This window comes from Erythrolamprus reginae, chromosome Z, assembly GCF_031021105.1.
Source record: "Erythrolamprus reginae isolate rEryReg1 chromosome Z, rEryReg1.hap1, whole genome shotgun sequence".
Classification (NCBI taxonomy): Eukaryota; Metazoa; Chordata; class Lepidosauria; order Squamata; family Dipsadidae; genus Erythrolamprus; species Erythrolamprus reginae.
The window spans coordinates 127,929,994-127,957,890 of NC_091963.1; the positions used below are offsets into that span (position 1 = coordinate 127,929,994).

A 27,897-nucleotide genomic window follows, 5' to 3' on the forward strand; every position below is an offset into this window, starting at 1 on the left:
GAGATGGGGATCCCTATTCAAACGGAAAATCCATGTGAAAGATCGTAATTATTTACCAGAAAATGCATGGATAGCTAAAAGATACAACATATTGATATTCATAAGCTTTACTTCCGTCAAACGTTGAAAGCTATACTTTTCGATAATCCTCCTAGGGACGCTACAGTACGTACACTTAAGGTTGCAACTCTATGATCAAAAAACCAACTTTGCTTTTCTTCACTAACGGAAGTCGCCAGGGAGTGCGGGATTTTTCTATCTGTTGGGGGGGGAGCGGAAGGAGTCATCGGTTCTGCGACTTCCTGCAAGGCCTCGCGCTTGCCCAGTGATTCCGTGGTGGCGAGGCTTCCTAGTCGGCACTGCCCGAGCTGAACGCGTGTTGAAGCCGATCGCCCGGCGGTAGGAGGCTGAAGAAGGCGAAGGGGAAGATGGGAGGGAAGATCCGGAGAGTGGTAGCGGTGGAGGGGAAGCGGCAACAGGGGATTTATTTATCCGAACTAATGCGGGGACTCCCGCTTGAGTGGGGAGGGGTTGGGGGCTGGGTTAGATGACCTCAAAGGTCCCTTCCGACTCTTAATAAATAAATAAGTAAATAAATTTGAGCGATCTGTAAAAAGGGAATAACAGGCAAAGTACCTTCTTCTCCCGCATGTCTTGCCTTTCTTTGATTGGTTTTTTTTTTAATATTATTGAGTTGGGCTTTGGACACGATATTTGGGTCTTGTTTTGGGTCTTGTTATGAATTGTTACGCATAACTCCCCCCCCCCCCCAAACCTGATGTTCTCTAGATGGGTTTGAACTACTACGATTCCCAAGGGAGGGGGGGAGGTTGCTAAGGATTGTGAGAGGAAGCCCAAAACAACTGGGAGGCATCAGGCTGAAGAAAAGACACATTGTAAAAAATGTCATTCCAGCAAAAAGGGTGGAAGAGCAATGAAATTCAACCCGGATAAGACTTGAGTGGCTCTGGGTCCTTCCTCCTAAAGACGATTCCATCTTTCTGTCTTTGGTCTTGGGAGGGACAACAATTTCCTCCTCGGATAGGGCTCACAACTTGGGTGTCCTCCTAGACCCACAGCTGAGGCTAGAGCAACACCTCTCAACTGTGGCTAGAGGGGTTTTGCACAGGCTTGACGTGCCCACCAGGTGCGGCCCTACCTACCTGACCAGGAGGCACTCCGCACAGTCACTCATGCCCTCATCACCTCTCGTCTTGACTATTGCAATGCGCTCTACATGGGGCTGCCCTTGAAGAATGTTCGGAGACTTCAGCTGGTGCAAAATGCAGTGGCGCATGCAGTAATGGGTATACTTAGGTATGCCCATGTTACTCCATCTTTATGCAAGCTGCATTGGTTGCCAGTTGGTCTCAGAACCCAATTCAAGGTGCTGGTTATCACCTTTAAAGCCCTAAATGGCTTAGGGCCACTGTTCCTTCTAAGCTGTTAGCCGCTCTGAGTCCGCTTTGGATTGAGCAGCATATAAATACAGTAAGTAAGTAAGTAAGTAAGTAAGTAAAATCAGACTAGAATTGGAAGGGACCATCCTAAGATAAAACAATACAGGACCTTGGAGGTCATCTAGCCCAACCCCTCTGTTCAGGCAGGAAATCCTATACACCAGGGGTAGGCAAAGTTGTCTCCTCTATGACTTGTGGACCAACTCCCAGAATTCCTGAGCCAATCATGCTAGCTCAGGAATTCTGGGTGTTGAAGTACACATGTCACAGGAGAGAGCCAACTTTGCATTAACAGTGGTGGGCTCCTGCCGGTACAGCTAATTGCGTGCAGTTCTGCGGCTGTGGTGTGCGAGTGTGGGTTTGAGCACAATTTGCTTCCGTGTGCACGTGTGGGTTCGAGTACAATTTTGCTTCCTGCACCTTCCTGCAGGTAGCAAAATCTTGCATGAGGATGCACGTGTTTCTGCAAAGTTTTTTGCTTCCATGCATGCTTCTGCGCAAAAACACCTCACCGAAACATGTGCATCCTCATGCAAGATTTTGCTACCTGCACAGGTGCAGGAAGCAAAATTGTACTCGAACCCACGCTTGCACGCACAGAGCTGCAGAGCTCTGCGTATTGAGCCATTTCAGCAGGAGCCCACCCCTGCTATATACCATTTCAGAGAAGTCCATTCCTCTTCTGAAAAACCTCCCGTGAGGAAGCAGCCACGACATCTGAAGGGAATCTCTTCCACTGATTACTTGTTCTAACTGTTAGTACGTTACTTCTTTAATTCCAGTTTTCTCTCTCTTTCCTTGATTAGTTTCCATCAATAAAACCAACAATAAAAATTGTTTGTATTGATTTTATTTATTTATTTCTTCAATTTCTATGCCACCATATTCCTTAGGGCAGGGATGGCAAACCTTTTTCTCCTCAGGTGCCAAAAGAGCGTGCGCACACAGTATCGCGCAGTGCACGAGTGCCCACACCCATAAGCCTGGGGAGCTCCAAAACAGTTTCTCCCCATTCCATGGAGGCTCTCTAGAGGCCTGTTTCCCAACTACTGATGGCCTGGTAGGTTTGTGTTTCACCCCCCGCCCGCCCCCCAGGCTCCAAAGGCTTCCCTGGAGTTGGGGGCAGGATAAAAATCCCCCCCCCAAGGCTCTCTGGAAGCCAAAATCGCCCCCCCCCCAAAAAAAAAATCTCTGGGTGAATCAAAAATCAGCTGACCAGCACACATGTACACGTTGGAACTGAGCCAGGACAATGGCTTGCATGCCAGCAGATATGGCTCTGCGTGCCACTTGTGTTCGCCATTACTGCCCTAGGGACTCCAGGTGGCTCACAGCAAAAAATATAAAACATCAATAATAGTACAAAAACCTCTAAAAACAGTTTAAAAACAATTTACAATGCAAACAGTTAAACCCCGGCATACCATTCATGGCAGGATCTCCTGGTTACCATTATAAGATCAGTGGCCCGAGGCCTGTCAGAAAAGCCAGGTCTTTAATCGCTTTCTAGAAGGCCAATAGGTGGAAGTAGTCCGGATCTCAGGAGTTATATCAAAAGTGAGTAGACTAGCTGGATAGTCGTCTACCTGCCTAATCTCAAGCATCAGTTACATCTAACATTTCTTTCTGTGCAGAAGTTGAGTTTTTCTGGATCAAAGTGAAACATAATGTACATTCAAACATTTTTGAAATTGTTAGAAATAGATGTATGAATATGACAGTACTATATACTAACTGGACTTTTCAATCTTTATATTATTCTCTAGGATCAGAAATCGTTTGTGAGTGATCATCCAAAGTTGTTGCCATGTCGCGTTTTTTTACTACGGGCTCAGACAGTGAGTCAGAATCGTCGGTCTCTGGAGATGAATTAGTAGCCAAGCCTGTTGGAGGCAATTTTGGGAAACAGTAAGTATATGTAGGGGATGGTTAGGATTGGAGAGTAGATTCTAGATTCCTAGAAAATAATTAGATTGCATAAAATAGGCGGAGTAATATTTTTATGTTGCATTTTGCCTATTAGTTCAGGCCATTGAATGAAAATATCTGATATTACAATTTGTATTTCTAGTGTAATCTCTGAATAGCATTACTTGCAACAGGTAATCCTAATCTATAATTAAAAATAGGCTAGAAAAAACATTCTGGTATTAATGTTATTTGTATCCCTGTACAGATGCATTCAAATATGTTATAAAACAATCCTGTTAATGGTTTTATTGTAACAACTGTTGGCATAAGCTGTCCATCTTACACTTACTCCCCTTTGACTTCTAGTTTCTTCTACCAGTTACTCATAGGTATCTATCAGCTATTTTCCTTCTTGTCTTGTAGACCTTTGATGCTGAGTGAGGATGAAGAAGATACAAAAAGAGTTGTGCGCAGTGCTAAAGACAAAAGGTGATGCATACTGGAAGAAGAAGGGTACCTAAAGTTTGGACGGATTGGACCAAAATGATATTTTTTCAATCTCTGGAAAGTCCCTTATCCTGTTGGTGGCTGTTTTGAGGCCATAGCCTTTGTTCATGGCCCAAATACTGTACAGTGTTCCCTCGCTTTTCCGCGGGGGATGTGTTCCAAAACTGCCCGCAAAAGTCGAATTTCCGCAGAGATGCGGAAATAAATACACTATTTTTGGCTATGAACAGTATCACAAGCCATCCCTTAACACTTTAAACCCCTAAATTGCAATTTTCCATTCCCGTAGCAACCATTCAGATTATTACTCACCATGTTTATTTATTAAAGTTTATTTAAAAAATTATTTATTAAAGGCAGACAAAAGTTTGGCGATGACACATGACGTCATCAGGTGGGAAAAACCGTGGTATAGGGAAAAAACCCGCGAAGTATTTTTTAATTAATATTTTTGAAAAACCCGTGGTATAGACTTTTCGCGAAGTTCGAACCCGTGAAAATCGAGGGAACACTGTATATCTCTTTATTTTGTCTTCACTCCCCTGGTTTAATTGTTCCTTGTCCTCTTTTTCCTGCCTGCCAGATTTGAGGAACTAACCAATTTGATCAAAACAATCCGGAATGCTATGAAGATCCGAGATGTCACCAAATGTCTGGAGGAATTTGAATTGTTGGGCAAGGCTTATGGGAAGGCCAAGAGTATTGTCGACAAGGAAGGGGGTGCCCCATTTCTATATCCGCATCTTGGCAGATCTTGAGGATTATCTCAATGAGGTATTAGCTGGAGAGCATGATAGACAAGAAAATTGTTGTTGTTTTTGTTGTCTGGTCAGAAAGGATTACACGCTCCAATTTGTTTTATCAGGAAAGTGCCTCTATAATGTGTTGAAACATGCTCTCCCCTGCGATACAAAAGAAAAAGGATGATGTCTCATCCTGAAGGTCCACTGTGGTTCTTTTTTCCAAAAAAGGCTTTGATTCAGGTCACATACCCTGTTTCCCCGATAGTAAGACACCCCCTATTGTAAGACGTATCGGGGGGTTTCAGGGGGGTCGGCTAATATAAGCCGTACCCCGAAAGTAAGACATATGTCTTACTTTCGGGGAAACATGGGGGTATTGCCGCCTCCCTCTCATCTAGCTGCGCGCCGCCTCCTGCCCACTTCCGCACCGTCCCCCTCTCCATACGTCACCGCGTCTGCCACCTCCCTCTGATCTTAATGAGCGCCGCCTCCTGCCCACGTCCGCACCGTCCCCCTCTCCATACGTCGCCGCGTCTGCCACCTCCCTCTGATCTTAATGAGCGCCGCCTCCTGCCCACTTCCGCGCCACCATAAGTCACCGCGTCTAAACGTTAATTTTATGGTTAAAACAAAAAATTCGACAATTTTTTTCCAATATAAGACATACCCCAAAAGTAAGACATAGTGGGGCTTTTGGGGATAAAAAGAAAGTAAGACACTGTCTTACTTTCGGGGAAACACAGTAATAGTCCACCTCAGAATTGAGGAAAAGATGTGAAGATAATCTTTCCTGACTCTAGTCCCGACTCTTTGTTTCTATTGTGTTTCCCTGAAAATAAGACAGGGTTTTATTTTCTTTTAACCCCCGAAATATGGAGCCAAGGTGGGGAGAGCATCCCCCCCCCCCGCCCTTAGCGAGGTCGAGACATGCAAAAGTCCCCTTCCTTCTGCCCTCTCCGGGATCGTCCTCCCTGCACCTCTGGCTTGGCGGGCTCCATAGTGGGGCCTTCCTGCTGCCTTACAATGCTGGGCATGAGTTAACACCAAATATTTCCTCGCGCTGGGTGAGTTGCTGCTGCTGCTACCGCCACCACCTTTCCAAGGAAAAGATGGGGGGCTTTGAACAAGTGGGAGCTACTGGGTGAGGGAGCGGCTGCCTCTGTTGCCCCCGAGGAGACTTGATGTGGGTACATGGGTCATAGCCCCCCTTTACCTGGAAAGTAGTTGGGCTTATTCCAGTGCATGCCCTGAAAAGCCCTATTGGGCTTAATATCAGGACATGTCCTATTGTCAGGGAAACACAGTAGCGAGTTGCTGGTTCATAATGAATTAATTACAATATAATATAGATAGTGCAGGTACATAATATTTCCAGAAATTTAGAAATCATGGTATTCTAATCATTTTTTCCTTTGTTGGTAAGTGGTAACCAATACATCTGAAAGTAACATTGACTGAGATAAAAAAAATATGACTTCTTTTTGCTTGTCTTGCCCTTATGTTGTTTCTTTTTTTCTTACAATATGTTTTGATTTTTTCTTTGTTGTTTTTAATGTATTTAATCAATAAAAACTATTTTTTTTTAAAAAAAAATAGCATTGTGAAAGCTAGAGTGAAAAGCTTCTTCTAAAAATGTTTTTTTCCAGCTGTTTAGACCAGTGACTTTCAACCTTTTTTGAGCTGCGGCACATTTTTTACATTTATGAAACCCTGGGGCACATTGAGCAGGGGGGGGGGGGGGGGCTAAAAAAAGTTTGGACAAAAAAATTCTCTCTCTCTTCCTCCCTTTCACATTATTTCTCTCTCCCTCCCTCTCTCTCCATCCCTCTTTCTTTCTCTCTCTCTCCATCCCTCTTTCTTTCTCTTTCTTCCTTCCTCTCCTTTTTGCTCTCTCTCTCCCTCCCTCCCTCCCTCTATGTCTTTCTCTCTCTCTCCTTCCCTCCCTCTGTTTCTCTCTCTCTCTTGCTTTCTTTCTCTCTCTTTCTCTCTCTCTTGCTTTCTTTCTCTCTCTTGTTCTCTTTCTCTCCTGCTTTCTTTCTCTCTCTCTCTCTCTCTCTTGCTTTCTTTCTCTCTCTCTTGTTCTCTTTCTCTCTTTCTTTCTCTCTCTCTCTCTCTCTTCCTTTCTTTCTCTCTCTGAGCTTCGCGGCACACCTGACCATGTCTCGCGGCACACTAGTGTGCCCCGGCACACTGGTTGAAAAACACTGGTTTAGACTGCTTGTACAATGGGTTGCACAGTCGGCGCTCCCAACTCGCATATCCACATATGAGCCTTTTTGTTTGTTACGATCAAATGATTTTAATTAGCTCCTCCAGTCATTGTTGACCAATACATTCATCTACTGTTCACATGATCTTCAACCTCAATGATCATCAGTGCAGCTGGAAGTCATTGAAGTTGGAGAGCAACATCTGGTAGACATCAGGTTGAAATAAGGTCATCATCTGAGCTCCGCTTTCAGAGGTTATGTAGCTCTAGCAAGAGATGGAAGTTCTTTGGTAACGACAGCTCATTTTTATCCCTCCATGCCTTTCCCCGCATTCATTTAATTCTAATCCATTAATAATAGTTTTTCTGTCTGTTTGGATTTTGGAGTCGGTATGTTTTTGATAGCTTGGTTTGCTTGTTTTGGCAACTTTTATTTCCTAGTTTAAGCCTTTTTGTGACCATTGCTCTGATCTGAAAGAATTATTCTGCCATCCCAAAGTGTAACAAACCCAGCACTTTGTATGTGTTGGGCATTTGAAAATGCTCTCTCCATAGTCATTTCTACTTGCAATTTCTGAACGCACATTTATTTATTTATTCATTCATTCATTCATTCATTCATTCATTCATTTATTCATTCATTCATTCATTTATTTATTCATTCATTCATTCATTCATTTATTTATTTATTTATTTATTAGATTTGTATGCTGCCCCCTTTCCGTGGACTCGGAACGGCTATTTGCTGTTTGCATAATATTTACTGGATCCTAGGGGAGTAATTATTGAATAGAATCGGTTTTGCTGAGTCTGAGGAAGCAAGTGGTGCTGCTCTCCATGTGCTCTCTCTTTCGTTTTCTGTAGGTTTGGGAGGACAAGGAAGGCAAGAAAAAAATGAACAAGAACAATGCCAAAGCTCTGAGTACTCTCCGCCAGAAGATCCGGAAGTACAATCGAGATTACGAAACCCAGATAACTGCTTATCGACAGGTATTGACTTACCGTATTTTTCGCTCTATAAGATGCGCCTGCTGATAAGACGCACCTTAGATTTTAGAGGAGGAAAATAGAAAAAAAATATTTTGAGCCAAAAAGTGGGCTAAAATATTTATTACAATAACAGAATAACTTAACAGCTGGGAAGCGGGTTCGGGGGGGGGGGTGCTGGGAAGCCCCCCAGGCCGGCTGCGATCTTTTAAACAGCCGCGCCGCTTCTCAGCTGACTCCTGAAGCGCGGAAGTTCGCCTTTGGCTTTTGGCTTCAGGAGTCAGCTGGGAAGCGGCGCGGCTGTTTTAAAAGATCGCAGCCGGCCTGGGGGGCTTCCCAGCACCCCCCCCCCCCGAACCCCCCAACTCGGAACCGCGTTCAGACGATTCCCCCCCCCCTGTCCCCGTCCCTGCGCCCCCTCTGCTCCAGCGCCTCCCCCCCCCCCCTCCCTGCCTGCATCTTCGCTCCATATGACGGGGCTGATTTTTCATCCTACTTTGGGAGGAAAAAAACTGCATCTTATGGAGCGAAAAATACGGTATGTAGGAGAGGCTGAAGACATATATTTTACAACAACTGCTTGTCTGGAATTGATGGGCTGTCCATATTAACACTAACAGCAAATGTGTAGGATTGTGGCTGAAGGGAGGGCTTGAACAGCCATGCTTGCAATGGACAAGAAAGTCAATGTGGGGTGGGGTAGAATAATATATATCATGATCTCAGAATATTAGTCCTGTTCTCCTAGAATCCTGAGTTGTCAGCTGATGAAGATGAGGACAAGAAAAGTGATGATTCAGAGGGTAAGTATTGATGCCAGAGCCATGCCGTTCGAGGATGCCTTCTGTTCTGAGCAACAGTTTTTATGATTTGGTCTGTGAAATCTCCCCTCTCAGTGGTTCCTCCCATTTTCCACCTTCAGGATCCTCTTCTTCAAGTGAAGAAGACGATGATGAAGGAATAAGCGCAGCAGCCTTCTTGAAAAAGAAAGAAGGAACAGCAACTGAGAGTCGCAACAAGTTTCTCAAAAAGATAGAGGTGAGAATTCTAAAATCTCACAAAGATTTTATGGCTAGCCTCCTCGGGGTCTACAAGAGGATTCAAAGTAGGAGAACCCGAGCCTCCCTGGAAACGTAAGACAGAAATTTCCACATTTTCTCTGCCAAATTTTCCATGTCAGTCAATTTTTATTAGAAACAAAGCAGTTTTCTGCTGGAAGGAACTTGGCTACACTGTGGCAGAAAATTCCTTTGGAAGGTGAATATTTTTTCCCTAACAGGATGAAGATGAGGAAGAAGAAGAGTCAGATGATGATGAAGATTGGGGTTCATCGGATTCAGAATCTGATTCAGAGTCAGATGAAGATGAGAGCAAATGCACTTCATTGGCTTCCAAGTTCCTTAAGAAGTAAGGACAAAATCCCTTAAGAGTAGGGGTCTCCAAACTTGGTAACATTGAGACTTGTAGACTTCCATTAAGTTGTGGAGTTGAAGTCCACAAGTCTTAAAGTTTCAAGACCTCTGCATTAGGGGCAAGGGGAGGTGGGAAAATTACTTTTGTGCAACAACTTCCATTGTGCCTTACAGCTTGGTTTATGATGGTAACTGGGACTGGAATTTCCATCACTAAACTTTGCCGTTCTAGTGATGTGATGTTACTGCGTTCCATAGGGACGGCAATCATAGCAGCTCCAGTTGCTGTTGCTAAGTGATTACTATGGATTGTTAAACAAGGATAATCTTCTAGCTTCCTTCTAGCTTCCAACAGCAGACTCAGTGGGAAAACCAGAAGGAAGTCAGGAGTCCCAGGCAGATAAGTGGTTGGTGCCAGGGGCCAAAGGGCACACAAGTAGCCGCTAGACCAGGATGGGAGGGTAGGCAAGCAACATCTGTGATGCCACATGTGCATCCAGGCTGGAGCAACTGTTGCTAGTGGTGAGAGGATGCATAGGGCCCTGTGCTCTGCCATCCTTGCCATCCCCAACTGGCACAGTCCCAGTGCTGATGCATGCCTGGCATTGGTCTTTATAAGGCCTTTATAAGGGTGTTTATAATACACACTTTGTTCTATGCTAGTAGTCTGCAGAGTGCCAGAATTTTGATCACATGACCACAGGGGCACTGCAGCAGGCATTACTTCAGGAATTGAGCATTAAGTGTCATTCGTCCTGGGCTGTCATAACTTCAAACAGTTCCTGAAAAATGGTTCTTAAGTGAGGACTAGTTGTGTAGCTATGATCCTCAACATTCTGGCCATGGAGATTATATTTATCTTGTATTTTAATATTTTGCCTTTAATCTTCTGTGTTTGTGCTTATGTCTCTCAAGGGCAGATGTTTGAAGTTATAGTCAACAGTCCCAGTGGTTTATGTTGAGCCCTCCTATATAGTCAAGCATCTTAAAAGCTTTTTGTTTTTTTTAATTTCTCCTGTGGTGTGAAATGTCAATGACTGATACAGTGGTACCTCATCATACGAACTTAATTGGTTCCAGGAGGAGGTTCATAAGGTGAAAAGTTCGTAAGATGAAACAATGTTTCCCATAGGAATCAATGTAAAAGCAAATAATGCGTGCAAATCCTTCAGGAAAATCCCAAACTTTAGAAGGGAGGCGAACAGAGGGCAGGGAGGAGCAGCTAAAAGGGGATGGGTGGAAGAAGCAAGGCTAGGCTAAAGAGTGAGTGGGAAGGAAGAAAGGCAAGGGGGGCGCCCCTCCCTTTTCTTTTTTCAAAAGACACAGTTTCAGTGCCTTTGCAAGCATGCAAAATCTTTACTCCTCCAAGCTGCCCCTCCCTTTTCTTTCTTAAAAAGACAATGTTTCAGTGCCTTTGCAAGCATGCAAAATCTTTACTCCTCCAAGCTGCCCCTCCCTTTTCTTTCTTAAAAAGACAATGTTTCAGTGCCTTTGCAAGCATGCAAAATCTTTACTCCTCCAAGCTGCCCCTCCCTTTTCTTTCTTAAAAAGACAATGTTTCAGTGCCTTTGCAAGCATGCAAAATCTTTACTCCTCCAAGCTGCCCCTCCCTTTTCTCTCTTAAAAAGACACCGTTTCAGTGCTTTTGCAGGCATGCAAAATCTTTACTCTTCCAAGCTGCCCCTCCCTTTTCTTTCTTCAAAAAAGGGGGGGAAAAGAAACCCCTTCATCCCAGCAGCAGCTGCTTGGGTTCGTAAGGTGAAAATAGTTTGGAAGAAGAGGCAAAAAAATCTTAAACACCAGGTTCGTATCTTGAAAAGTTCGTTAGAAGAGGCGTTCGTAAGATGAGGTGCCACTGTACTTAGTTTAGACCCAGGAAGTACTTGTATGAAGAAATTGAGATAGTAGTCATCACTGACTTCTAAGCTGCTAAGTCTGGCAGTAGTTACCTATGCCATAGTTCTGTAACTGTTAGATTATTGCAATTTTGTTTCTATGTGTTATTTTTGAAGAACATCTAAAATGTAACAATGACACAGGTTGCAACTAAAGTTGCAAAATCATATTTGGCCTACATTGATGGATAACAAATGTTTTTCAGCTATAGGTCAAAATTAGGGTTGACTGAAATCTGTTATTGTGCTATTGCCAAACTATGGAAACTTCTGTGCTTGGTTCTCAGTCCAGGGTGGATTTGATTTAAACCAAATAGTAAACTAGTAAAAAGGCTTGATTTAAATCAATTCTTATTTAAATTATAATTTGTAAAGAACAACTTTCCTCTCTGTCCTGAAGCGGCTCCTCTGACATGCTGTTGACTCACCAACAGTCCCATTCATTTTAATGGGACGGCTGGTGATGTGGCAGTGACACAACAAAGTGAGAGATGGGGTGGGCAGCAGGTGAGTGGATGCCCGCTAGCAGGCGCTGCCATAATGGCTCTTTAAATGTAAGAACTCATTCTGGTTAGAATCTTTAATATTATGATTTGCAAACAAAATGAAGGTTATCTATTTAGCTTGCAGAGCTTGGATTCATTGAACGATTTACTAAATTTACCAATATTTTACCAAAAGTATTTACTACTATTTACCAAAAATGTAAATATTGCAGAATTTACAGCCTCATTCTATATAACTAACCTCCATTTCATGCTGAATAAACTAAATAATTAATGTATCTTAAATAGAAAAAATTATTTAAATAGATTTTTGCCCCAAAAGCATTTTATTATAATAATTTTGATTTAAAAAATTTAAAATCTAGTTTAATTTCTTAAAAATCTGATTTTTTAAAAATTTCTTTTTAAAAAATCAATTTTTATCCACCCTGGTTCTCAAACCTTTTACTTACAGGAAAGAAATTCTTGCCTTCTGCTGCAGCCAGATTTTATGAGCAGTGATGGCAAACCTATGGGTGCCACAGGTGGCACACAGAGCCATATCTGCTGGCACATAAGCCATTGCCCTAGCTCAGCTCCAACATGCATGTGTGGGCCGGCCAGCTGATTTTTGGCCCGCACAGAGGCTCTGAGAGGGCATTTTTGGCTTCCAGAGAACCTCCAGGAGGATGGGGGAGGGCATTTATACCCTCCCCCAGCTCCAGAGAAGCCTTTGGAGCCTGGGGAGAGCAAAACATGAGCCTACTGGGCCCACCAGAAGTTGGGAAATAGGCAGTTTTCGGCTTCAAAATAACTTCTGTGGGGTAGGGGAAGCTGTTTTTGCCCTACTCAGGCATTGAATTATGGGCATGGGCACTTACGCATGCACGATGGCACATGTGCACATCTTTTGGCACCTGAGAAAAGAACATGATGGCAAACCTGTGGCACATGCAGCCATATTAGACAGCAAGTGAGACAGTCAGATTTCAGCTCCAGCTGATTTTCAGTCTTGGGAAGGCTGTTTTGTCTTCCAGACATTACAGGGAAAGTTCCCTAAAACCTCAGAAGCAAAAAACATCCCCCAATGGACAAACCGGAAATTTGGGAAAAGTTCTCTTCCTGAAACCCGGAGTGCAAAAACAGCACAGTGGCAAACCGGAGGTGCATTTTCCCGAACTTCCAGATTTGTATATTTGGGCATTTTTTTTTCACCTACCAGGCTTCAAAAAGGCCTGTGCCCATGCGTGGGGGTAGCGCAGGGGAGGAGGGGAGGAGTGTGGGCACATGCACACATGATAGCAGCTCCCCACATGTCCCTTTTGCTGTGCGAACCAAAAAGGTTCACCATCACTGACCTAGAGTGTTGATAACGTTAGCTCTTTTTACAGGAATTTTATTCCTTAAATTTTAGAATTAATGTTCCTACACTGGTATTCCTTGGGTTATGACAATTTCTTCAAGGAACATACAAAGTTAACCATGGCACTGAATGAAAAGGACCTGTGATGGGTCCTCGGAGTGCTGGTCATTGCAGCACCCCCTGAAGTGTGGGAATCGTGTCATATGATCACAGTTTTCATGTGTCTTGCTGCCTTCCCAAAAGCAAAGTCAGGGAAGCGGCAAGAATTTGGAAGTCATGATCATATGAGGTCTCTGCATAAGGACTGCAATCCTCATTTAGTGACAGCAACCAGGACTGCTGGAATTGCTGTCATTAACCAACATTGACATAGGACACCGTGCTGATGACATAATTTATAATTGTTGTACGCCGCCCTGAGTCATCTCAAGAAGGGTAGCATATAAATCTAATTAATAATAATAATAATAATAATAGTAATAATAATAATAATAATAATAATAATAATAATAATAATGTATCAAAACCTGCAGATTTCCTAAAGGTTGAAAGTTATATCACTTGATCTATCTGTAGTTGATTCCAATCTTAGCAGACCAGTGTTCTATGTAAGAGTATGTAGATAGCAGTATGGTCTCTTGGTTTATTAGGGTAAAATAATCTTGCTTGTGAAGGTTTGGATTCAAATGCAATTTGTGGGATGGAAAGAAAGTGAGCTGCTTTTATCAGAGCAGGTTTGATCTGCAGTATTCAAAGCCAGTAATGTTTCTGGGATTAAATCACATAGCTAGCTCAAGATTTTAGAATCACAGCATGATCTGTTTAATTCTCCAAAATTATTAGAGTTGGTACAGAGGAGGAAAAGAGGATTCTGGAGAAGAAAAAAGAAGATAAAGCAAAGAAAAAACAAGACCGTAAATCCAAAAAGTATGAAGATGATGAAGACGATAACGAAGGCGGTGAATGGGAAAAAGTCAAAGGAGGCGTCCCTCTGGTTAAGGTGAGGCATTGTCAGTGGCCTCTCTTTCCAGCTGGGAGATTAGCCAGAGATGGAATAGAAGGAATTGGGAAGTTTATCCTTTTTCCCCCCTCTCTCTCATAGGAAAAGCCGAAGATGTTTGCTAAGGGCACAGAGATCAATCATGCTGTGGTAGTGAAGAAACTCAATGAGATTCTACAGGCTCGTGGCAAGAAAGGCACGGATAGGTGAGACAAAGATGTTTTAGCATCGCTGGGCAAGAGTAACTGAAATCATTCTGAAATTGGCTGCTTTTTTCTTCTTCTGGGAGGCAAATAAGTAGGTTGCTTCTCAGATGGCACCAGAGACGGTTTAGATCAGGGATGTCAAACTCAAGGCTCACAGCTAGTGATTCTGCCAATGAAAATGGAGCTTCATCTTGGCTGTGACGGCCGCCTGCAGCTCTTTGCTAGCAAAAATAGAGCTTGGAGAGACCATGTGCTGCCCACATGCGCTTTGTTTTTGCTGGCAGAAGGCTGCAGGAGGCCATTGAGCTGGCCATGCCCCCCCCCTCGCCCCAATGCCAAACACAACCCAATTAAGTAGAGTTTTATATCCCTGGTTTAGATTCTTGAAAGATCAAAGGATTGGCAATAATGCAATCCTTTGATCTTTCTCATTCTCTTTCCCTTTTTACTTTTCTTTTTCTCCCTCCTTCCCCTTTCTTCTTTCTTTTCTCCTTCCTTTCCTCAGCCAAAACCTGTTTTAAGAAAAGGGAGACAGGCAAATTAACTTCCAAAGGTATAGAAGTCGATCATCAAAACAAAGTAAATCTGAGATGACAGTAAAATATACACACACAGAAGGTCCACCTGATATTGAAATATTATCCTCTCAAAGGATCTGGTCAGTTCTGAGCTTCATGTGGTGCAATACATGGTGCAACATCCTTTGCATTGAAGCAGACTTCCTCTTTTATCAGTGTGTTAGTAAGGAGGAATTGGGCTACAATGGCTTCTATTTTACACTAGCTTCTGCTAAACGTCTGTGGAGATTCTTTGTTATCCAGCCCATTGTCCGAAAGGTGCTTTTACAAGAGGCAACTGGACTTTGTGTTTTTCCCTGAAGATGTTTTGTTTCTCATCCAAGAAGCTTCTTCGTAGCTTGGATGAGAAGTGAATTGTCTTGAAGGAAAAAGCGAAACAAAGAAAGCCCAGCGTCCTCTTCAAAAAGATCTTTGGAACTAACCCCAGCTTTTATTATATTATCCAATCTCAAGAAACAGTGGTACATCTTATAAACTTGTGACACACTAAAAGATGGCTAATTGAAATGGAGAGCTGACTTTACTTCAACTTTTTATCACCACACCATAGAAGTGGGCATAAGCCCTACGTCTAGAGTTTGCTATGGCTTGTTTGCATCAGACCAGACTAGACAAGGAGGAACCACATGTTCCAGGTTTGGGTTATAATTTAGCCTCTTGACCTGTCAAACAAGTTTGAGAAGAACTTCTGCATAAGAAGAGGTGTGGCCAAACACTTCCATCCTCTTTTACATTTAATTTTGGAAGAACGAGAGCTTTGGCTCTCTTTTAGACATTTTTAGATTCCAATGTCTACTCTTAAAATTACCCCCAAACTTCCAAATTGAGCCGGCGGGGGGGGGGGGGGTTGACATTTTTATTGCCGAATGCTGGTGGCATGACCTCATGGTGTTCTGGGAGTCACAGATGAAATGCGATGGTTGGAATAGCAGTAGCACTTATTTACTGCATTACAGTGCTTTTACAGCCCTCTCTAAGGTTTACAGCAGGGGTCCCCAAACTTTTTACACAGGGGGCCAGTTCACTGTCCCTCGGACTGTTGGAGGGCCAGACTATAAAAAAAAAAACTATGAACAAATCCCTATGCACACTGCACATACCTTATTTTGAAATAAAAAACAAAATGGGAACATTCTATTTAGAGGGGGGGAAGAAGTCTGAAATTCATATATGTTTATGTTTTGTTTTTCATTTTCTTTTGTTAACATCTGATTGGCTATATAAGGTTTTCTTGGCTTATAGAAAAATGTATAAAGAAAGAAGGAAGCACTTTGGTATAATGGTTAATAAGTTAGAAATATAATTGGTGTTGTACTTTTTGAAGGAACATTAAGGAGGGAATTTAATTGAAAGAAAATTAATGTAACTGGATGAGAACATTAGAAAAAAAACTTTCGCAACTTTTTTGATGATTGATATTAGTTACTAATAAAATACCACATTTTATTCATGGAAACGTAGATGGTACACTGTGTTGTTTGAATGTATGTTAAGAGGGGGAAAAATTACCCCCCCCCAAAAAACAGTTCTTTCTTCCTCTGTCCCTCCATTCATTTCATTCTTCCTTCCTTTCTTCCTTGTTCCCTCCATTTCTCCTTCCTTCCTTCTTTTCTTCCTTCATTCCTCTCCACTTCTCTTCCCCTTCCTCTCATTCCCTTTTTTTTCTTTCTCTTTCTCTTTTCCCTCTCGCTCACAAAAACTTCGGTGCCCCACCATGTGCCTCGGGGGGGGGGGGGAAGAGAGGCTCCGCCACGAACTCCCAAATTATCAATCTGTATTTAAAGTATGCTTAACATTTAACAAAGGTAATGTCCTGGGCTCCTGTCACTCACCCGAGGGCCGGATAAATGGCCTCAGCGGGCCGCATGTGGCCCGTGGGCCGTAGTTTGGGGACCACCGGTTTACAGAGTCCGCATATTGCCACCAATAATTTGGGTCTCATTTTACCCACCTCGAAAGGCTGGGCCAACCTTGAGCCAGTGAGAATTGAATTGCTAAATTAGTCAGCCGACAATCAGCAGAAGTGGCCTGCGCTCTTAACTGCTGCACCACCATGCTTAAGAATGGTTAAGTGAAAGGCTTTAGAATAAATGTTTGGGGAAGCAACTCAAAATAATAAATCTGCCATCTCCTCATACCTTATTGTCACAGTAGTCTTTACCTTTTCTGTGATCTTCCACAGGGCTGCCCAGATCGATCTTCTGCACCTTTTGCTTGGAATTGCAGCAGAGAACAACTTGGGAATCGCCATTGACCTCAAAATCAAGTTCAACATTGTTGCCTCTTTGTACGACTACAACCCCAACTTAGCTACATACATGAAGGTATGGGGGAATAAGGAAGGAAAGTAATTCTAGTAATTTATTGGGTTTGTATGCCGCCCCTCTCCGTAGACTCGGGGCGGCTAACAACAATGATAAAAACAGCATGTAACAATCCAATACTAAAACAACTAAAAACCCTTATTATAAAACCAAACATACACACAAACATACCATGCATAAATTGTAATGCCCTAGGGGGAAGGAATATCTCAACTCCCCCATGCCTGGCGGTATAAGTGAGTCTTGAGTAGTTTGCGAAAGACAGGGAGGGTGGGGGCAGTTCTAATCTCCGGGGGGAGTTGGTTCCAGAGGGCCAGGGCCACCACAGAGAAGGCTCTTCCCCTGGGGCCCGCCAAACTACATTGTTTAGTCGATGGGGCCCAGAGAAGGCCAACTCTGTGGAACCTTATCGGTCGCTGGGATTCGTGCGGTAGCAGGCGGTTCCGGAGGTAATTCCAGCATGCCACGAGAATTTGTTCCTTGCCCACGTTGACTGTGAGAGGTGCGGCATGGAAGAGTGCGTTTTATTCCTATAATGCAGGAAGTCATCATGACCACAATTGAGCCCAAAATTAATGTTGTTAAGTGAGAAATTTGTTAAGTGAGTTTTGCCCCATTTTACAACTTTCCTTGCCACATTTGTATAGTGAATCTGGCTTCCCCATTGACTTTGCCTTTCAGAAGGTGACAAAACAGGATAACGTGGCCCTGAGATGTTGCAACTGTCACAAATATGAATCAATTGTCAAGCATCTTTATGTGCATCAGGTGACCATGAGGAAGTTACAACAATCAGAAGTGTGAAAAATGGTCACAAGTCCCTTTTTTTCAGTGCAGTTACTAAATGAGCTGTCGTAAATCGAGGATTACCTGTACCAAGATTGTTAATGATTTCCTCTTTGTTCCCCTTGTTCGCAGCCAGAGATGTGGCAGAAATGTCTCGGCAGTATTGATGAGCTGCTGGACATCCTCTTTGCCAACTCCAACATCTTCATTGGACAGAACATTGCAGAGGATTCTGAAAACCTGGCCAACCCTGAGCAGGTGAGTTTCTGCAGGTCCTCTCCGCTTAGAAGTCATCCTGCGATTTCTTATGCAGGTAGCCTTCGTCTCAGGACTGGCTGCATAGCACCCGTTCAAAGTTAAGATGGATTTCCCCCAAAAGATGTTTATAGCTAGAGGTATAACAAGCAGGAAGAGGGAGATTATGATCCCGCTATATAGAGTGCTGGTGAGACCACATTTGGAATACTGTGTTCAGTTCTGGAGACCTCACCTACAAAAGGATATTGACAAAATTGAACTGGTCCAAAGACGGGCTACAAGAATGGTGGAAGGTCTTAAGCATAAAACGTATCAGGAAAGACTTAATGAACTCAATCTGTATAGTCTGGAGGACAGAAGGAAAAGGGGGGACATGATCGAAACATTTAAATATATTAAAGGGTTAAATAAGGTCCAGGAGGGAAGTGTTTTTAATAGGAAAGTGAACACAAGAACAAGGGGACACAATCTGAAGTTAGTTGGGGGAAAGATCAAAAGCAACATGAGAAAATATTATTTTACTGAAAGAGTAGTAGATCCTTGGAACAAACTTCCAGCAGACGTGGTAGATAAATCCACAGTAACTGAATTTAAACATGCCTGGGATAAACATATATCCATCCTAAGATAAAATACAGAAAATAGTATAAGGGCAGACTAGATGGACCATGAGGTCTTTTTCTGCCATCAGACTTCTATGTGTCTATGTTTCTATAATCTGGAGTCAAAGTTCCAATGGCTACACATTTTGGTTACTTGGCAACTGTCCCCACATTGGTGGCTATTGGCAGCATCCCATTGTCATATGATCATGATTTATAAAGGTTCCTCCCCCCCCCCCTCCTCAGGAATTGATGTTCATTTTTGGGTTTTGGCAAATAACACCCAATGCAGAAAACGGGTTCCCTAATGACCATCTCAAAAAACATTAAACCAGGTTGGTCACATGCATGCCGTAACTTAACAACTGCCAGGATACCCAGGTTAAAATTCCAGGCTTTGTTACAGTCATAAGATTACTTGTAGGGAGGGCTGAGTGAAATCTGCAAAGATCGAAGAGAATGCTGCAGCTCTGGCAGACCAAGGAAAAGTGTTTTTATTTATGCCACTTCCCCAAGAATGCTGCATTGACAGTCGAGTTACTTCCATATCCTCACAACTGGGAGTAATGGGGGTAGTGACTCAGTCCAGTAGGAAAGTTCCAGTATGGAGAAAACCAAACTGAGTCCATTAGTTCTAATCCCACTCCTTCCCTTCTGCCTTTCCGTGGCCAGCCCCTTCGCGTACGTGGATGCATCTTGACGTTGGTGGAGCGGATGGATGAGGAGTTTGTGAAAATCATGCAGAACACAGACCCCCATTCTCAAGGTGAGTGAGTTTGTGTGCATCACAAAATGGTGTCTTAGAGGTAGAAGGACATTAAAAATGGAGGTAATGAAGGGTGGTGGGTTGAGACAGGAAGAACCTTACCTGATAATAGGAATATTATACTGAATGTTGCCTCCAGCAAAATTGCCTCTTTTAGCCAGACACAGGAGGATTGGTTTCTTCAGAAATTTGTAGCCTTTTTAAATTGCAAAATTGAAATTTACCCTTAGTTTTTCATATTACTATGCCTGTTTACAGAAGAATAGCAGTAGCACTTAGACTTATATACCGCTTCATCGTGGCTTTACAGCCCTCTCTGAGCAATTTGCAGAATCCGCATAATTCCCCAACGATCTGCTGGAATACAGACAGCTGAGTTTTTCTAGGTGATAAATCCAGCGTCTTTAAGCTGCTGAGCCATTGTGCCTCCATTGCAGATAACAAAAAGTTATAGATCAGCATGAAAGGGCTTTGTGATCAAGGGCCTTCATGTTTGTACATTTTTAATTATGTAATTGTAAGGGCATAAAACCACAGATACTTTGACCACCTCTCCATAACCACCAAAATTAAAGGTGGTGGGGAGGGGATGTTTGGGAGGACTGTATTGCCAGATTCCACCTAATCAAACAAGGGAAGCCACCCTCACCTCTTGTAAAAGACTAAACATGTGGGGCACATTTCTCCTAGAATATGTGGATCACCTGAAGGATGAGGGCCGAGTGTGCAAGATCATAGAACGGGTGCAAACTTACCTGCAGGAAAAGGGAACTACAGATGAGATCTGCCGGGTTTACTTGCGCTGCATCCTCCACACCTATTACAAGTTTGACTACAAGGCTCACCAGCGCCAGCAAGGTCCAGCAGGAGACAGCAAGGTAATATGGCCTCTCAGATAGGCAAGGAAGATCAGTAGTTGGTTTGCAAAGGATCTTCCTTCTCCAGACAGAGAAATTTGCTTGTCTAGGTCAGTGCTTCCTTAATCATCATAATCACCTTCTGATTAACAGATGCCAGGGATTGGATTCGGAAGCTATGCCCTGCAAAGCATATAACTTTATAAAATAAAAGTAACACCTTGAAATTAGTTTTTAGGAAGCTTCAGAGACCAGCGAATCTCAAGCTTGGCAATTTTAAGCAAGCTAGCTGGAGAATTCTGTCTTAAAAGTGGCCAAGCTGGAGAAACACTATCATAGATGTCAAAGCTCTATCTTTGTTGCTTCCCAATCTGACTGACGACCCTGGATTTCGAAGGGGTCTCCCACCAAAATGATAACCTGATCTGGTACTACAGTACTTAATTTCTGAGACCAAAAAGGTTGACCAAGTGGTGCCATCTTTCAAGAGGTAGCTTTGTAGAGAATTAAACATACTTTTACAGACCACAACTTCCAGCATTTGAGGCCAGTCCTCCAATCAGATAACCAATGTCTTTTTTTAGGAATCCAGAACATTAAACTGTTAACAAATATAGTTTGTATTCACTGGCAAAAGAAAGTAGCATATAGTAGCTTTATATGTAGTTTGGGATTTAACTATTGAGTTAGTGATATTTTCTGAGTTTGGATGTTTTCCTGCAGATATTTCATTACCAGGCTATATAATATTATCAATATAATCCCAAGAGGAAGGCAAAAGTTAGAGAAAGATTGGTATGTTAGGACAGAGCTGTGTGCAGTATTGGTGACCAAGGACCACACTGTTAAAAATACACATTTTCCCCTCTCTTGTTACATTAAAAATTAGACTTTGGATTTCTTGTGACCTGGAGATCATTGTTAGAGTTCATGCAAAATAAGGAGAAATGCCAACTTTAGAATTTGAGGATTTGACCAGAGGAATACTGTGCTTGGGGTTAAAATTAAGAGTTTTAATATGTGCTTATTCATATTTGACAATTTACTTCGTGTTAGATCAGTGTTTCCCAACCTTGGCAAGTTGAAGACATTTGGACTTCAACTCCCAGAATTCCCCAGCCAGCGAATACTGGCTGGGGAATTCTGGAAGTTGAAGTCCAGATGTCTTCAAGTTGCCAAGGTTGGGAAACACTGTTAGATTAAAATAGTGTGGATATATTAAAGTAGTATCATTTAAACTAGAGAGATGTTGCATTTCAGTATTTTTGTATTGAAAAGAATTTAAGATCACTTTTACTTTATATTTGTTTGACTTCCCCCCCCCTTTTCCCCCTTTCATGTTAATTTGTAATTTAATATTTGCTTATTAAAAATAATAAATATGCTTGCAAAACAAAATACAAATCATGTTTGGCAGCTTTGAGACTGCAAGTTGAACACTCTCAAAACGGGTGAACAGTGCAGTCAGGCGGTAGGGAAAGCAAGTAGGATGCTTGGCTGCATAGCTAGAGGTATAACAAGCAGGAAGAGGGAGATTATGATCCCACTATATAGAGCGCTGGTGAGGCCACATTTGGAATACTGTGTTCAGTTCTGGAGACCTCACCTACAAAAAGATATTGACAAAATTGAACGGGTCCAAAGACGGGCTACAAGAATGATGGAAGGTCTTAAGCATAAAACATATCAGGAAAGACTTAATGAACTCAATCTGTATAGTCTGGAGGACAGAAGGAAAAGGGGGGACATGATCGAAACATTTAAATATATTAAAGGGTTAAATAAGGTCCAGGAGGGAAGTGTTTTTAATAGGAAAGTGAACACAGGAACAAGGGGACACAATCTGAAGTTAGTTGGGGGAAAGATCAAAAGCAACATGAGAAAATATTATTTTACTGAAAGAGTAGTAGATCCTTGGAACAAACTTCCAGCAGATGTGGTAGATAAATCCACAGTAACTGAATTTAAACATGCCTGGGATAAACATATATCCATCCTAAGATAAAATACAGAAAATAGTATAAGGGCAGACTAGATGGACCATGAGGTCTTTTTCTGCCGTCAGACTTCTATGTTTCTATGTTTCTATGTTTCTACTTTGCAATAAGAGTATGTGATTTATTGTTATGGGGCTATAATTTACACTCTCTGCTTGTCTCAGTCTGAACAAGACCAAGCGGAAAACGAGGGAGAAGATTCTGCAGTGTTGATGGAGCGCCTTTGCAAATTCATCTACGCCAAGGATCGGACAGACCGGATCCGCACCTGTGCCATTCTCTGCCATATTTATCACCATGCCTTGCATGATCGCTGGTACCAGGCCCGTGACCTGATGCTCATGAGCCACCTCCAAGATAATATCCAGCACGCGGACCCTCCAGTGCAGGTTAGAAAGGAACAAGCGGTTTGATAGCCATTGAGAACCAACATTGAATTTGCCTGTTTAATGGTGATGGTGGTGGTGGTGGTGGTGGTGGTAGCACAAGATTTGACTTTCTCTTTGATCTGCTCGGAGACAAACTATTCCTCCAATGGGGCAAGCAATGGCATTTAAACTTTACAGTGCTTTACAGACCTCTCTAAGCGGTTTATAGAGAGTCAACATATTGCCCCCAACAATCTGGGTCCCCATTTTACCGACCTTGGAAGGATGGAAGGCTGAGTCAACCTTGAGCCTACTGAGATTCCATCTGCCAAACTGCTGGCAGCCAGTGATCAGCAGAAGTAGCTTGCAGTACTGCACTCTAACCACTGTGCCACTGAGGCTCTTTCCTCGGAAGCCCATTCCTCTAAACAAAGTGGAAGGTGCTCTACTTAATCAATTGCTTGACAATCTGTACTGTGAAAGGGCAGAAATAAGAATCAGTTATTTGAGCAGCTGCTTAATTCTCCATGGGATCCGAGTGCAGATAATCGGAAAAGAGGTGCTGGTAGTTTTGCCTTTTCAAACCCTTTTTGGTTTCCCCCCCTCCCAGATCTTGTATAACCGGACAATGGTTCAGCTGGGGATCTGCGCCTTCCGCCAGGGCTTGATCAAAGATGCTCATAATGCTTTGCTAGACATTCAGTCAAGCGGGAGAGCAAAGGAGCTGCTGGGGCAGGGTCTCCTGATGCGTAGCATGCAAGAGCGCAACCAGGAGCAAGAGAAGATTGAGAAGCGCCGGCAGGTTCCTTTCCACATGCACATCAACCTGGAACTCCTGGAGTGCGTCTACCTGGTCTCCGCCATGCTGCTTGAGATCCCTTACATGGCTGCCCATGAGTTCGACGCCCGTCGGCGAATGATCAGCAAGCAGTTCCACCATCAGCTGCGTGTGGGCGAGCGCCAGCCTCTTCTTGGTAAGTGGCCCAAAGGATGCAGTTCCAGCCATTATCTACGTCTAAGATTTCAGAAGATGAAAGGGAATCTGGTTCTGCCAGCTAGAAGCAAATAGAAACCAACAAGGGGGAAATGAAGGCAACGTTGTTGTTCCATTTGTAGTAAGGGATACAGGTTCTCACTACTTGCAATTTATGGGTAGTCTTCAACTTGGAATCATAGCAAAGCCTACTAAGTGGTTGTAAATCAAGAACTACCTATAATATGAATAACCAGGGTGACTGAGTTGAGATAGATTGCTGGCTGATAAACCACAGCTTACTAACAAAATAGTGGAATTCTGTGAATACAAAACAAAACTACGGTATATTCTTCTCTAATATAATGTATGACATTAACCATCATTTGATACTGGAAGAAATATTTAGCCATCCTGACTGGTAATATGTTGTGTTGTGAGGAATTAAGCTTTTTTCCTCTGACAAATTATTTAATCTCTATAAATCAACTAAAATTTGGGGAACTCACCTGATTTTGTAACAAAGAAACAGTCTGCTTACTCCTTATAGTTAAATACATGGTTTTATTCTTTTATAACATCAAATCTGTCATTTTCTGGATTAACAAAGTAGTACTCACACACACACACACACCCCTACCTTAGGGATTGTGGCTTATTCCTTTAGATAATTAAAATCCTCTCTTAATGGATTTGAGAAATATCCTTTTTTCTTTCCTGCTCTTTCTCTTTTTCTTTGCTTCAGGCCCCCCTGAATCAATGAGAGAACATGTTGTAGCAGCGTCTAAGGCTATGAAGATGGGTGATTGGAAGACGTGTCACCGTTTCATTGTCAATGAGAAAATGAATGGAAAAGTCTGGGATCTGTTTCCTGAGGCTGACAAAGTGCGCAGCATGCTTGTCCGGTCAGTTGCAAAAGGGGCATATTGTGAGAGGGGAAATGAACCATGGATGCGATGGAATGTAGTGAAGGGGGGGGAGGGGGCTGCATTCTGAGAATAAAAGACAACTCAGTCTTTTATGTGAGAGAAAGGTGTATTTAATTTCTCCCTAACAGTTCATAGAGTATATTTTATATGCAGATAACAGAGTCCTCCATCTGGCAACGTTTTTCGTATAGAGGCATAAAAGCCATGTATTATTTCTTGATTTTGAGCTTCCCATTGATCTAGGAAAAGTACAACTATTTCAAATTTTGCTGGTACTGTAGCAGGAAAGTTAATGGTGGAAATTTGGGGACCTGAAATATATCTGTAATTTTGAAATTTGAAGACAGAAATTTTAATAATTTAAAAGAGAGACTCATAGATCTCATTCTCGATGCCGTTGTTTTTTCTCTCTCGACTGCATCCCAACAGGAAGATCCAAGAGGAATCACTCAGAACCTATCTCTTCACTTACAGCAGTGTTTATGACTCAATCAGGTACAGTCATATTGGGGGTCCAGAGGAGGAGAGGGGTCCGCAGTTAACAGTGATGGCATTTCTGCAGAGTAGTGGTTTTCCCTGCATGTATTTTATAGATAAGAACGTTGACTGTGGACAGTGGGTTTCCGAATTCCCTTTGAATTATCTGACTTATCTGTACAGTACTCAGTGGTTAGTGTAACTCTGGTCCTTAGTTACAGACCCTTCTGAACTACTGTTTTCTCAATAAATTTCCTTCTTGGCACGAGGCTAATGTATCAGTCCTAAATAGCTGACTCACAATTCCCTGCTTTTTGTGGTCCATCTTCCTAGCATGGAGATCCTGTCCGATATGTTTGAGCTGGACCTGCCCACTGTGCACAGCATCATTAGCAAGATGATCATCAATGAAGAGCTGATGGTGAGAACTTTTGTGTAAGGCAGGCTGGGGTGGCTAGAAAAATTAATTGTATCACCGGGAAGGGGCAGGAGAAATTACCTGCTTCAAAGAATATCCATCCCTGGGCAGTTTCTGCAGCAACTTCAAAAAGACAAGAATATGTAAGAGCTAAAGCCCACAGGGAGAATCTCTAGTCACAGGCCTAATTTGTAATAATATTACATATATATTGCCATCAAGAACAACCTCATCTCTAATAACAGTTAAATGGGTAGTCCTTGACTTACAACCTCAATTAAGACCAACATTTCCATTTGCAAAGCAGTTTTGAGTTCTGATTTAAAGACACTTTTTTCCCCGGACAGTTATGTGACTCACTGCAGTATTGAGTGAATCACTGTCATTAAGCAAATCTGGATTTTCATTGACTTTGCATGTTGGAAACTGACTGGGAAGGTTTCAGGTGGCAATCATACCATCCCGCGATGCTACAACCATTGTAAATGCATGCCAGGTGCCCAAGTTTTGGTTACATGATCAGAATGCTGCAGGGATTGTAAGTGCAAAGACTAATTATAAGTTACTTTTTTTCCACCGCTGGTGCTTTTCTTTTAGTCAGCAAAGCTGTTGTAGTTTTGCTGGTTAAAAGAACACAGTAGTCCTCAACTTAAAACCACAATGGAGTCCGACATTTATGTTGCTAAGTAAGAAATTTGTTAAGTGAGTTTTGCCCCATTTTACAAATTTGTTTGCCAACTTTGTAGAATGTACCACTGCAGTTGTTAAATTAACACAGTTGTTAAGTGCATCTGATTTTACTTGTCAGAAAGTTGCAGACGGATCACATGACCGCGGAATGCTGCAAGTATCATAAATTTGAGTCAACTGTCAAGCATCTCAATGTAAATCACATGAAATGCTGGAAAAGACAGAAGTGTGAAAAATGGTCATAAATACCTCTTCTAACAAGGGGGAATTGTGAACAGGAGAGATTGAATCAAAATCTTGTAGTGAGTAGGAGGAATACAGCGTTCAGACCGAATTCAGTTACATACTCTGTAGAAATTCCATTTTGATAGAAGTAAAAAGTCACAACATAGGAAAGGAATCTTCTTTGGAAAGATTTTTAATGTGTACAAGTTGTTTTTCTAGGCCTCCTTAGATCAGCCAACTCAGACAGTTGTGATGCATCGAACAGAACCCACCACCCAACAAAACCTGGCATTGCAGCTGGCTGAGAAGCTGGGCAGCCTTGTGGAAAACAATGAAAGGGTCTTTGACCAGAAGCAAGGCACTTATGGTGGCTACTTCCGTGGTAAGTTAAAGCCCTGGTGTCAATATTTTTGCTGGTGTCTTATTTCTCTTCTATTAACTGTTACGTCCAGGCAAAACACATAAAAATACTCATGTCTGTAGAACACAATCTGAAAATATTTTGAAAGTTTCCTTTACTAAGGGTTTTATTTTCCCTATTGTCAGGGCAGGAAATCTCTTTTTCTTCCCCTTACAGGATTCAAGTCCATCTTGTTTTAATATCCTTCTAAGGAGCCATTTCTTCTCTCTTCCTGCTTCCTTCCCTCTTATCTCTCCTCTCCCACCCCCCCACCCCCCCCACCCCCCATGAAACCTGCAAAGCCGGAATGATATTCATTCCATGGCATTTATTTCTTCCTTGACCCTAATTCCCATTTTGTTACAAAACCATTCATTTCGGTTTTGCTTGCTGTCTTCTCCTTTGCTGGTACTTCCTAATCAGCTCATGTCTTATCTTACAGACCAAAAGGATGGCTATCGCAAGAATGAAGGGGGATACATGCGCCGGGGAGGATATCGGCAGCAAGAACGTCAGAGCAACTACTAAACCTAGAACTCCAGAGCAACTACTAAACTTAGAACACCACAGCAACTTCTAAACTCACAACATCAGAACAACTATTACACTTACAGTGCCACAGCTTCTATTAAACTTAGAGCTGTTTTTAATCAATTAATTTGTATGAAAATAAGTTACCAATGACCATAAAGCAATTAAAAAAGCAGGCTAAAATGGAAGTCTCTTGTGTGTCCTTGGGAGCAGGGCAAGTAAATTAATTAAAGAGAATGGCAAAGAATCAAAAAACAAAAAACCTTCAGTAGTCACTCTCTGGCCCTAGAAGGAAAGAATGACAGTAGCATGGCATCCAAGACTGAAGTTTCTTTTTCCTTTTCAGTCTTAATAGCATCAAAATTGCAAAGACAAGGAATTTCTCCTCAGAGAAAGTTTGTTAAAGGTGATGTTCTCATAAGCTAGACATGACGAAACGACCCAAATGCCCAACCCTTATTTGAGCATTACTTGTGTATCTGAAACTCCCATAAGTGTGAAGCATGCCTGTTTGTTCTGCCGGCGTGTTTCAACCGCCCG

The 27,897-nt window shown here is 42.5% G+C and overlaps 1 protein-coding gene across 1 annotated transcript; it reads left to right on the plus strand.

The window, feature by feature from the left end:
* The first annotated feature begins 310 nt into the window (after positions 1–310).
* On the plus strand, positions 311–27,540 carry LOC139153334 (eukaryotic translation initiation factor 3 subunit C-like). Its single transcript, XM_070727088.1, is given in 22 exon segments — positions 311–399; positions 3,227–3,368; positions 3,795–3,860; positions 4,462–4,594; positions 4,596–4,652; positions 7,695–7,820; positions 8,566–8,620; positions 8,740–8,855; positions 9,097–9,224; positions 13,816–13,972; positions 14,075–14,178; positions 16,939–17,080; positions 17,999–18,124; positions 19,399–19,492; positions 20,183–20,370; positions 22,511–22,735; positions 23,325–23,688; positions 24,433–24,592; positions 25,046–25,111; positions 25,427–25,514; positions 26,646–26,808; positions 27,269–27,540. Coding segments are annotated over 21 exon segments (2,745 nt in total). The 5' UTR covers positions 311–399; positions 3,227–3,267; the 3' UTR covers positions 27,355–27,540.
* Positions 27,541–27,897: the final 357 nt, after the last annotated feature.